Here is a 13104-nt window from a genome sequence, read left to right as displayed (position 1 = left end):
TACGTCGATGCTGTCTTTCGCGTTGACTTTGGCTGACACGCCTGCCTCCTTTACTTCTCTTTCTTTGTCTTCCTTTCTTCTTTTAACCGAGAGGCCAGGTTGGCCAATTTTCGAGATAGTGCTGTCTATGACGCAGTGTGGTTAATTTTACCTATTATATTAGCTCTAACTACGCTTGTGGAGTTTTTTACCTACTTTGAGACTGATTGTCGTTTCTTCTCTCGTTCAAACCTATGTCTTGATACCTTTTGCGACCCGCTACGACGCTCTAGAGGCGCGAAAGGGCAGGGTTTCCTTCTTTTTTTTTTTTTAATACCAAGAGTCCACATAGATACCCAGATCTCACGTACGCCAAACCCGTTTGAAGTTGCCAAAGAAGACAGTATCGCCAAAACACCCTGGACATTGAGGAGCACATTCTTGCTATCTGAAGAACAACATATCGCGATATGTATTTATTTACTTCGCAAGAAACTTCAACTTTATTTTTGCATTTTGAAAGGGACGCTGGGTGCGTGGTGGAAAGCCAACAGTAGCACGTTGGCTTGACCGGGCACCGCGCCCCTTTTATAGCACTCATATCGGCCGCAGGCACAGCCGCAGCATTTCTAGCACAAGTAAATGGCAATAGTATTGCAAGTCAGAGGATAATACAAACACAAAGGGCCAAACAAATGCACTAGAAAACATACCAGGAAACCGTCGTGACAATTTGGGCTTGTTGGTACGCCATTACTAAGATGTTCGCAGCGCAATTACATTGGGATGAAGAAATAAGAGTCGAAACGGAGCAGAAGGGTTGAAATCCGGGCCAGTTGGTACGTAGTTGAAGGAAAAAAAACGAGTCACAAAAGAAAGGACAAGAAGAGAGGTTCACACCAGAACGATTGGAAGCGTACTACATCAGTTTATTAGGTGACGGCTGCGTTAGTACAACCTCGGTGTGCTTACTTGAAAAAGAATTTGCCTTTTTAGGTCGGTGACGACAGGTTCGATAACTTGACTTTTCATGCTCTGTTTAGTGATGCTGTTGTTGCGCATGCTGTGCTGGCCTTGCTGGGACTACGCCGCTTCTAATAAAGCTCAGTTGATAGTCCAGTCGTTGTGGTGTGAACCTCTCTTCTTGTCCTTTGTCTTTTGTGACTGGTTTTCTCCTTAAATGGAGCACTTTACCTCGACTATTCTTTCTTCATCTCAGTGTACCACGAATATTTGAGTGAATACTAGGAATAAGCATGAGACTGTACACCACCTCTTTAGAAATATTCGTCTCGGAAACCTGCCACGAAACACATTGGTGTTCCACACAGCTTTTGTCTCGCCGTTCTTGAAGGTACATCCCTGATGGGATTCCAATGCGTTTCGCTGCAAGTTTACCGATGCATACCTCGCAGCTGGTGCCATATTCTCGAGGTAAATACTATGGTCTTGCACTGCCGGTAGTTGCTCACCGCTTTTTACGAGCACTGAAATACTATTTGGGCATAAATATCACGCTCCCTGGGAAGTGATAGAAGCCTGTCATATAAGCAAAGAAAAAGAAAACTGTTAGTCGAACGTCACTTGGTTTGCATGACAGTGAATTTACCTTTCTGCAGCAGATATTTTCCTAACTTGAGCTGATCTAGAAGGCTGCGGCATCTCCTGTTACGTGTACTTGTGTGCTTGTTTATATTTGTGTGAATGATTCAATAAACCCTTCAGTTGCGAGTCGGCGCTTGTGGTGTGTCGCTTGTTCTCTACATCCTCATTTTTTGCGAGCTGCTTTGTTTCAATACGTATATACTATGCACACATATTTTGAGCACTGGCTGGCTTCACAATTGTAGCACGTTCCCTAAAGAAATAAAATTTATTCACATAAAACCGAAAGTTCATTAGGGAGGCATAATGTATTCTAGTTCAATGATTATCGCATAATTTCTGAAATCCCGGGCGCGATATACTGTGTCGCCGAGAAAGTAACTTCTCTTTCCTGCACTGCTTTTAATAATGAATTCGTCTTCGCTGAAACACTCATTTTTTTCCCTTCTTTACCACGTGTATGCACGCATGCAATAAGCACTTCATCATAACGCTGGTACTGGTGCCTGTAAGGGGAAACAAATGACGAGACAAAGCCTCATTTATCTTCGCTTCTTGTCTTCGTCCACTGTAAAAAGAAATTGTTGCCGCCACTGCAGAAACTGATGACCACCAGAGGACACTGACTTCCAAAAAAATAAATAACTAGCAAAGTAGCTTCGATGTCAGTGCTGTACGGCGCTGACATAGTGAAATCTTAGGCAACTGGGAGGAGCAGTATATAACTTTGAGGAGGCGACCGCTAAATAGCACGCTTTGCAGTCAAGTGATGACTGAGCTGGGCTCGAAGCAATCTTCCAGTGGGCGATCCTGATGGACGCCTAAGTATAACTAACATCAAGCCGCTCACGTGTCATCGTTCTCTTTTCATCCCTGTTCCTTCTCGTCGCTTCCCGCGAGCTTAGTACCACGTGAGCTTTGATCGCGGCGGCGGATGCTTCAACTTTCCCGCGATGTTGCGGAGGCTATATTTGAGCAGTGCCTCCCCTATGTCCCACTCGCACCTTGCAGAGCGCTACAGGTGCAAGTTAGGGTACGTGATTAACGGACTACTTTTCACCATCATGGCGGGCGCAATAAGGTCTGAGAACATACTACTGCGCAATTTCGATGCTTCTTTTGCCTCAGCGTTGCAAAACTGCAAAGCGCATGCTGTTACAAGCGGCTGCAGCGGGGGGTAGCGACCTTCTAGCCCCTCCTGCCCCACTGCGACGAATGGCTTCGTGAAGCTAACAATGCGTCACACTCGGACAGACACGCGGCGCCCGGAAGGCGAGACAAGTTTGGCGGATCGAGTATTTGTTCGTTCATTGTCGCCGTCACGGACCGATGGGAGCAAGAAAAACTCCTAGAAAAGGGTGTTCTAAGGCGTTCCCTCGCGGACTCCGGTAACAGCCACGGTCGTTTGACAGACGTTCCAGCTAGCTGTGGGGTCATCCCAGGAACCAAGACGCACCAGCTTGCGTCATGCGAGGCAATCCCCGTCTACGAAGCTCTCCTCCTTCCTATGTGTTCACTCAAGAAAGATGCGGGGGGAGGGGGGATTGTGCGAACCTTCCCCCTAAACGCGGGTCCTTGGACGGCTTTGGACGCTACGATTGGACGAAGAGTGGGGGGGGGGGGGGGGGGGGGAGCAGCACATTCCCTCGCCTAGGGATCTGGGGAGTACAGAGGGGACTTAAGCGGACGTTTGCGGCTCCTCGGTGTGCTTCACTTTAGTCATGCTAGACTGATGAGATAACGTTCTCCACTCTTCATGTAGATATTGTAAATAAACCCTGTACTCCTCTTTCTCCATGAGAACACGTTCCTCTCTTCAAAAACAACCTTAGCGTGGATGAGCCGGATGACGTCATGGGCCAGCTACTCCTTTTTACATGCCCGACCCCAACTCTTACACCGTACTCCCGCCGACGAAAACTTAGCCATTGTAAAGTGAAGAATGGCGATGGGACGCGCACGTCAGTACGCATGTATTATCGCCCTCTTTTGTGCAGATTCCTTACGAACTTCATGAACGAACTTTTCAAACTGTATGGACGCCTGAAGGCGTATAGTGGGGGAGGCAACCTTTGCCAAGCTTACGTGTTGTCGTGCTGCTGTAGCCAATTCTTGCGCACAGGGTGGGCAACGGCGCCCTTTGACTCGCTGTGAAAGAGGAGAGAAATTTCTTTATTGTTCATGTATAGCACACACGTGACTGGGGAAGACAGGGGAGATGTGGTATATTCCTTTCTCAATTACATGCATATAACCCTGTGGATGTTACTGTCCATGACTGCCTGTTTTGGGGTAAATTTCGAGCTCGGTGGTTTTCTCTGCAGAGCAGATTTGACGAGGTTAGGCAGCCATAAAAATGAAAGTGCATTATTCTCAGGTATGCTCGGTAAGATAACGCGTGCACAAACATTAGCTGTGGGTAGCCTAAAAAACTGCCACCAGGGGCATATGAACGCATCCCACTGAGCACCGCACTATAAACAATACCATATCCCTTGACTGCATGGCTTGTTCATAAGCACTGCTGAGAGTGACAGCAATGGCTTGCGCTGCGTGGGAAACTCTTCTTGGTAGCTCCCTCACCCACCTGCGAAGTGTGATAGTTATACAAGTAGCCCTACACAGGCATTCGAATCGAGGATCTTGTGATCGCCATCAGAGAGCACCTGCAATACCTATATAGTTATCGGCTTTTTTGACCTCGCAGCGTTTGAGGCGACGTTCGTCCCTGCGTGGGTAGATTTAGGAAAGCGGCGGGGGCGTTCGTAAGTTGCAGCGTACTCTTACCTGGAATACGCGGTCCACGTGTTCGCGTAGTGCCCTCTCGTCCGTGCTCGAGCGGCGGCCCAGGAGCGCGTACACCGAACAGACGACGTCCCTGAGCTCCTGGCGCGTAATGAACCCATCGCCGTTGACGTCATATAGCGAAAAGGCCCAACGCAATTTCTCCTGCACGCTCCCGAAGCACAGCAGCGACAGGCAGTAGAGCAGGTCCTGCAAATTTCGCTCGGATAAGGAAGCAACTCGCATCTGCTTGCAAGCTGCATGGCCCGTCCCGCTCGCATTTCGCCCAAAGACGGCGCATTCGTAGCTTGTTTAAGCATTAACCTGACCACCGGCATATAGGTTGGCGGCCAAACTGTTGTCGGTCACTGAATACCCGCCGAGCTAGGCCGCGGTACTAAGAAAAAGTTGGCTACAAAGTGCAGTGTCCGGGCAAGATTCGAGCCAAAGAGCCTGATCAGGCAGACTGAAATCACTGTCCTGCATGGATGACCATACGTTTCCCATTTATGAAGAAAGGACCTGCACTTCACCTTGAAGCTGATGGCACCGTTCCTGTTCCGGTCGAAGCTCTTGAAGACGTAGCGGGCGTATGAGCAGGCGTCTGAAATGGACGAAAATCCAGCTCCAACTTTAGTTAGAAGGGCTTTCTGGCGAAGTGGGACGCGCGCAGTTTTGTGCGTGTTTGAGCGAACTTTTTTGAGTGTGCTGTTTGGAGTGTACCTTCGCTGCTCCGCAGCTATGCCTGAAGGGACAAGTAACGACTGTCAAGTGAGGCATCAGTGCGGTGCGACACGCGAGGAGGGTCACGAAACATGTGCGTGACCATGTTTCATCTGCAACAATTAGGGCTCACTCAGAGCTCAGGAGGTCTGAAAAAAAAATGTGATGTGTAAATGAAGGGACGGGGTCGTCGGAGGGAGACATGTTGTATACAACTCTTGTCAGCGTAACTCGCACGTTTAAACGCGATCGCCCGAGTTGCTCCGCCCTGAAAGATGTGGGTTCGGCTCCCACCTTTCGGCAATTTGTCTTTTCGTCCACTTTCATTACTCATTGTTCTCGTATCCCCTTATCTTTTCGCTCCTTTACCTCGTGTGTGTTCTCCCTGTCCGTCCCAGTGCTTTCTCTCTCTTTCTATTACTATCACTTTGTGAAGACGTCGTACCAATGAGGTAGTAAGTGAACTCTCGTTAAGATGGGTCGCACAACGCAGGTGGTCTTCGAACTTTTTTCGCAAGTTGCCACATTGTTCACGAAGTGCGATGCCGCAGCGGCTGTTAATAACTGTCAGTGTCTCCATCACGATCACAATATCGGTTACTTGTCTTTTCCCCGTTGCCTGTATAGATATCGTGTTCTATTCCGTGTTCTGTTTGTTTTATTTTTTTCTGGTGATCTAGTTCTCGGTGCTTTATTTCGTCGACGATATATTCGTACAAAGGTTTACTGTTGTAGAAGTATGCTGTTTTAAAGTATGCTATAAAAGTATGCAATGACTCGTATAACAGTTTATTTGTTTTCCTGGTAATATATATATATATATATATATATATATATATATATATATATATATATATATATATATATATCGACGCAACTTGTTATGCCACCTAGATCTAGTTGCTTATTTTCATTACTATAAACAATGCACAGAAAACATGATTGGGGCGCCGCCATCATCATATATACATGAAACCAGTGCATGTACCGGCCATGACACTAAGTTCTTGTACTTAAGTATCTGGCGATAATTAGGGTCAAGTACGAAGTCCTAACTACAATATTACTTGCAATATGGTCTCTACACGACATCATTATCATTTTAAAGGAAATGCTCATGACGTCATTTTGAGGAAATCGCCAGAAATAATTTAACAAACTGTTTAAAGCTGACCGCACACGCATTGTGCGGCACTTACAATCTAGGGATTCCAAGAAGCAACTTCTCTAGTCTATACTTTAAGCGAGGATTTTAATGTAGTTGGATGTCAGTTTCTATAAAGATTTCGCTCGGGCCTTCGCTGTTTAAGTTCACGTAAATAGCATAAAAGTACTCACATTAGGCAGCCGCTGAACCTATTTCAATGAAATTTGTTACATTCATAATGTGACTATAAGAAACGAATATTAAGTTAAACTGTATTACTAAACTACGCCTCTGGAGTGGCAGAGCGGCCACTCTTACCGGGAGAGGAGACTTGGGTAAAAGTCAGAAAAACGCAGAAGACCGGCGGCGATACCGCCTTCAAGTTCCCGCATGGCGTGATGGATTTGTAAAAAAAAAAAAAAGGTCTACACTGCATTTTAATGTAATCAAGGACAGGGCCTAGCAACGTTTCCACGATTTTTCCTGCACCAAAACGGCCTAAATACGAGAAAATACTCTGAACACTGTGACATTAAATTGACGCGCAAGCGCTGAGATATCGGCGCTAAGTTTAAAAGATGAAGTGGCTTTTACTCTTGGCTACGATAATAAACAATTTTCCGCGAAGTTAAGGAACGTATAATTTAGAAAGTCTAGTGTAGCAGTATATATAAATAGCTTTTAATATTGCTCTCGAGTGTCCCTTTAAGAACGCTAAATTTCAGTGAACACCGCAACGCTATATACGACGGCTTGCTGCTCTATCTATTAAGGGGAAATGCAATTCACCTAATCTAGGCGGCTCGCACGAAAAACCACTGGCGTTGCCTGTTATATATGTGCAATTTTTTTTTCAATTAATAAACGTCTTTATCTCTCTCTCTCTCTCTCTGTCCGTGACTTGTGGTGCCCAAAAAAGTCAATATCGTCTTACGCATTTCATAAATATGATACGAAGCGAATAAATTGCGAGAAATTTAAAAGGATTTTTAAAAATTTCTTTTAATTTTGCCACGTTTCAAGATTACGCAACAATAACGTATATCACTGTTCCGTAAAAGTGTATACTGGCCGAGAGTTCAGATGAAACAAAGTGAACGCCCTGCTTTATAATTGAATTACACGCATCTGTTGCCGCGGCCACATGAGTTTTGCAGATGTTACATTCGCTATACCGGGTGTTTCAGCGAACACTTTCAAAATATTATAAAGGTTGCCTGTGTCACATAGCACAATTCTAGTTCATGAGCTGGTCTACTCGAAATGGCGGACACTACTTGCACAAAAAAAAAATTGAAATGCTTAATGGAATAACTAACAAAAATTCACTAATTAAGTTTTTAACTAATTACCTTATCACCTATATTGCAATTTACAAATTCTAGACGTGCTGTTCGCAGAGTGGATCCACTTGTAACGAATTCTCAGGAGGACACCAGTTTCGAGATAATAATTCCCGAACTTTGCGGAGAAATGCATTGGCGTTCCAGTTATTTGTGCTTGAATGCATAAAAAGGCGTTTCGATAAAAAACGTAACTGGAACGCCAATGCATTTCTCCGCAACGTTCGGATTCCCAGCTTTCTTCAGCAAGCTTCAGGCGTGCTCTTTCTCCTTTCAACCGTTACAGGTAAGTGCTTACATGGAAAATCAGATCGGGATGACCATTTACCACGGAAGTGTAGCTATTGAAGTACTCCCTGAGTAGCACACTATGGGCAGACCATTACTCAGTGTGTACGTATTCAGTGTTGAAACCATAGCATTTAACTGTGCAGCTGAGCTGCTATTGTTAGGCGCTGTCTTGACTCCGAGCACAAACTAATTCCCGTTAATCTCAGAACATGAATTTTGTTAAGATAGACTTCGATAGAGCTACCATTAAGTACACGTGAAAAAAAAAATAATGCTTTCTAGGTTCCAATCTTCAACTCACTTGAAATTGTGTCTCAAACTTCTACTGGCGTACAGATTGGTTTACTTGAAGTAAGTCAACGATGTACACAATCGCGCATGCTATTGGGGGCGAGCTCCACCACTGGAAAGCTGGCGCCGCCGTCGGCGTGACGTGGTATGAGGGATCACGTGGACACAGCGGCCGCGTCGGCTGCTTCGGAAGCGCCTAAGCGAGCTGAAAACGAAAGCTTAAAGTCCCACCTGCGCTGCGCTTCTGATTAAGTGGAGACGTTTTCCCGCGTCGGATGTCTGCAACACTTAAAAACACTATGATAGGTAGTGGCTGCCTTTGAAAGCTTCCAACATGATAGCCTACTGCTTGGTACCACAGTGCCGGAGGTACGCAACGGAGCGCGGTGTCAGCCTTCACACGTACCCGCAAGACAAGAAGCGGCGTGGAAGCTTGGATCGGGAAACTTAGAGCCGGCAAGCAGCCATTGGCTACAACTCGGGTGTGCAGCAAGCACTCCCGACGCGAGGAAGACTTCTGCTACGGCGTCGGGGTTGCGATGTTCGGCGAGTAGCAGAAAGCGCGCACCGAGACGCTCGCCCGCGCGCGCTGCCCGGCTAATGTCATGAAGCTTTGATCTGTGATCTTGTTGTTGCTAGATACTGATAAGTTTCACTAGCATGGAAAGGGAACGGTAAGAAGCACATTTTAAAAAAGGCATGGTATATGCTCATGTTTGTGTTAGCACCAAACAATGAATGTACTGGATCAGGAACAAAAAAATCGGCGCGAAATCGCTCGATGAGAATACCGATAAACATACAGTGCGATGCAACTTGAGAAATAAAAGTCGCCGTGGGCGTCGAAGCCCACAGTTATTGCGAAACTATTTTTGAACAGCGCTGATAGCATCCACGCAACAATATTTGCTTGTGTTCTATCAAATCCTCATATGCTGCGGCCTAAAGCTCACGGCACGGTGCGAAAATGCGCTCGCAGTGAAAGCGAAACATCGTGCACGGATTTGCATACAGATGCGCAGACGGTCGCTGCGAACCCCATGTGATCGTTGCATTGAGGCTTCATTCTGTGATGCTCCATTTGGTTATACAGAAAGCGCACTATAAGAACTTGAGAATATAAGCCCACTATACAATATTTCACAGTCTGCTCTCGGCGATTGCCTACCTTTAATTCATGTAACCGGTTCGAGGGACTCCATCGCCGCGACCGCGCGCAGTAGGCGTTCACTGTACGTATTCGGTAAAGATAGCGTCTGTAAACCATTCTGTGCTTTCCGTTTTCCCAAGATTACTATACTGACAGTAAAAATACTTCTGTCGTTTCGAGAGTACTTACAGAAATGACCAGGAAGGCTCCCGCGTGGTGTATTTATTGAGCGCCGACAGCCAAACTTATGAGGAGCGCGCCGAGTTATCCCTTATACTGCGCAAACGAGGCGCTTCTTACAGATGGCGACTCCGCAAGTCCTCGCCGTCAATACCTAAAACGCATATGAAGCGAGAGAGAACCCGCCGTGGTTGCCTAGTGGCTATGGTGTTTGCTGCTGAGCACCGAGTATAGTGGGATCGAATTCTGGCCACGGCGGTCGCATTTCGATGGGGGCGAAATGCGAAGACACCCGTGTACTTATATTTAGGTGCACGTTAAATAACCCCAAGTGGTCCACATTGTTCCAAAGTCCTCCAATATGGCGTTGCCTCATAATCAGATCGTGGTTTTGTCACGTAAAACCCCATAAGAGAGAGAGAGAGAGAGCATTCAGTTCCGCATTCTTGGCTTCTTTTTTGTGCACGAGAAGTACGTCATTATTTTCTATCACCGTGTATAGCTTTAAATCGTGACAGAATAGGATGTGCGATTCCATGTGTCGCGCAACTTTGTGTGCCCGACGCGTGCCTTTGCGCGCGCCTTTTGCGGATCGTTTTGTTGATGAGCTATCGTAGCTCAGTGTTTCTTCTTTTCCGAATCGATTGTCGCCTTTTGTTTCGCAGCGCTTCCGTAAGGTCGCCGCTTTTAGCCGGGCGTACACAGAAACCATTCGTATGCAAATCTTCGTTCCGCGAGAAGCCTAACTGACCCCGCGGGCCCAAGGCGACCCAGGCATGCGGCCAAGGCCACGGCCTGCATCCCGGGCAGAGAGGAGGAATCCCTAAACGAGCGCGGAAAGAGGCAGCCTGCTCCCGGCGCGCCATTGATCCATGCGACCCTGGCCGCCGCCGCCGGGCTCCACGCCGGCGACAACAAACACAGCGCGGCCCTTTCCCGCTCCCGCTGCTCCCGAGCGGCGCGCTCAGTAAACAGGCGCACATCGCATGGCTTCCCTCTTGGCGGGGCCAAGGATGAGATCAAATTCTTTATTTACAGGCCGTGGCAGGCGCCCGCTTGACAGGTTGCGATATTAGCGGTCCTCGTGCAATCATACCTTCGACAGACCCGATGGAACGAGCGCCTTTCGCGGGAATTCGCTTGTAATTTTTACCTGGAGTGGAGAGGAGCGGTTCGGTCTACTCGGGAGCGTGGGCCGATATCAATTGGTGTTGGAAGGACCTGCGCTTGTAGGCTTGCACAGAAGCGTTTTTTTTTTTTTTCGAGCAGCAGTCGTTCAAGTGTTTAAGTTTGGGCCTCCCGAATAGTTGTTTCACGAAATCGAGTGTAAAGTCAGAGCACCGGATAATCGGTCTCTAGGTGATGAGCCATGTGTTAGAGTGAAGGAAAAGCGAGAAGATCGAGAAGCTATGCCACTCGGCGACGGGACTCGCATGAGGAATGTGGAGTGTGTATAAACCCATGCATGTACAAAATAGCGCCATGGCTTTGCTTCTTCATTATGGGCTCGTTTTGTCATCACACCCCACTTCCACGCTGACAGATTCAATCACGTCTCCCGCCGCCCTTTCCCGTTTCCTGCCTCCAGGAGTGGCCTGAAATACCACACAAAAAAACTCCCGGGAGAAGCGCTGGACGCCAGAAACATGTCTTATTGGTGTAAATCAGATTTGTCGAAACGGCGAGCGCTTGTCACTTGTCGCTTTCACCTATGGAATTCGCTGCATCAGCTATGATCCTATTGCTCTGCCATGCCTTTGGAACCGTGGAACCGCGCAGACGTACGCCTAACGTTCAAGCGGGCTGCATGCCCCCAGCCTCTGTGATCGCACTTTCGCCCACATCTGCGTTTTTCGAAGCTAACCAATAAATGCATTCTTTTTTAAAAGAGATCATTATATATATATATATATATATATATATATATATATATATATATATATATATATATATATATATATATATATATATATATATACCCTTCCCCCATCTTGTCTGAGGCACTTTACCATGTCTCTTTTTATTTATAATATTGTAGTTGGCGCAGGCCCGCTACATATTTGATCGTGTGTTTCACTTTATAAGCCGCGTTTACGCGTGGCGCCTGACTGCTGAGATAAGGCTCATGCTGGCCTGGAGGGCATTGCCGAACGTTCTACGTGATGCTTTCGGATGGCGTGTAGAATTAAAAAGACAGCTTTTTTCCATCTCTGCTTGTTGCCGCATGAGCTTCATCAATGCTTATAAACAATCCCTGGTAAAGGCCGTCCTCAATACTTTCTTCTGCAAACAGTGGTGATAAAACGCTATCGCTTTCAAACTCTGCGAGCGACATACCTAACAGGGCGCATTTATCAGCCTGAGAAGTTTATATATATAGGAACAGCTGGCTCTCATTTTCTACTTTGACCGATGTAATTTTTTTTACGAAGCTTTTTTTGGGGAAGAAAGGCGCGGGGGAATACATGCACCTCGAATTAGAGCAGTGCGTTTTTTGTCTTTCACAAATAATTATATTTTTTTATTTTCCTACATTACTAGGAAGATTCAAATGCACCATGAGTGGCACTGAGAAACACACATGCGTAATATGTTACTCGTGTGCTCTGGAAATAAAAGTGCACTGAATTTGCAATACAAGCACGAACGCCCACACGCACGGGAACACATGCGCACGCATACATATGCAAAAGTCAGAAGGCGCCAAACATTTAGTGCGTGACTTTTATGTAAGTCGTTATACACACAGGCATGCGAGTAGTTGGATACTTGTTTAAAATTTTGAAGGAAAAACAAAACTATTTGGACGCTTTGTTAACGTCGGTGTTAAAAATTCAACAAACGGAACTCGTGCCGGCGTACCGAAAAGCCATCTGGATTGCATAATAATGTAACCGTGTTTTCAGGGGCAATTTCTTGAGAATTACTTTTTTCGAACCCGATACCATGGTGCATACTTACTTCCATATGGGAAGAACTGTGCAAAGATGTGTTTGAAGTTGTCCTCTTCCACGAAACCCGTGGGGCACTCCTGCAACAGTCAACGGATCATGTTCACATGCCTTCACCAAGTCATTCACTGCCACGTCGAACCATGTCATTCAGACATTTGCTTTGTGCATGCTGCGCTTGTTGCACGCGCTACAATGCGCGGGTTGCTCCTGGACAGCTTGATGTCGTGCTCACGTTGTTGCGGCCCATATTCCTCCGCCATTAAAATATTATGGCGGGAAACGTTGAATGACAGACACAGACGAACATAACGTCACCATACTAATTTCAGGATTAACGATAATGTTCTATTCTGCTCATGATAAAATGGAGAGAGCGGACTACGTGTCAAACAGCACGCCTCGTCACGCTGGTGGTATTGTGATAGAGACAGCTCATGTCGACGGAGTAGGTGGTAAATTGCGGGAACTTGTGCTTGTCGCTTTCCCGTATTAAATCAGCTACTTAATCACCATGACATTCCAAAGAGGTCCCATACCTCAAGCAAGTTCGGGCTTTTTCTATGCGAGAGGGGCCTGTCATCTCCGTTCACGCATCCGATGCATGCAGTCATTGCTCTGAAGACATAGAGCACGCACAATGTACCGATGACGCTTAAT

General features: G+C 46.5%; 1 protein-coding gene across 2 annotated transcripts in view; it reads right to left on the bottom strand.

Moving 5' to 3' along the window:
- Nucleotides 1–13104, bottom strand: part of LOC142566039 (calsenilin-like) — a 43826-nt gene that overhangs the window by 11649 nt on the left and 19073 nt on the right. For both annotated transcript variants that reach the window (XM_075676747.1, XM_075676746.1), the window contains 3 exons: nucleotides 12455–12524; nucleotides 4902–4972; nucleotides 4372–4578 (listed from right to left, as the gene is read on the bottom strand). In XM_075676747.1, coding sequence (XP_075532862.1) covers nucleotides 4372–4578; nucleotides 4902–4972; nucleotides 12455–12524 — 348 coding nt within the window. The remainder of the gene's footprint in view (nucleotides 1–4371; nucleotides 4579–4901; nucleotides 4973–12454; nucleotides 12525–13104) is intronic.

This window comes from Dermacentor variabilis, unplaced genomic scaffold (genome assembly GCF_050947875.1).
Source record: "Dermacentor variabilis isolate Ectoservices unplaced genomic scaffold, ASM5094787v1 scaffold_12, whole genome shotgun sequence".
Lineage (NCBI taxonomy): Eukaryota > Metazoa > Arthropoda > Arachnida > Ixodida > Ixodidae > Dermacentor > Dermacentor variabilis.
Note: the sequence above shows the minus strand (reverse complement) of the source record. Positions and strands in the feature narration are given on the sequence as shown.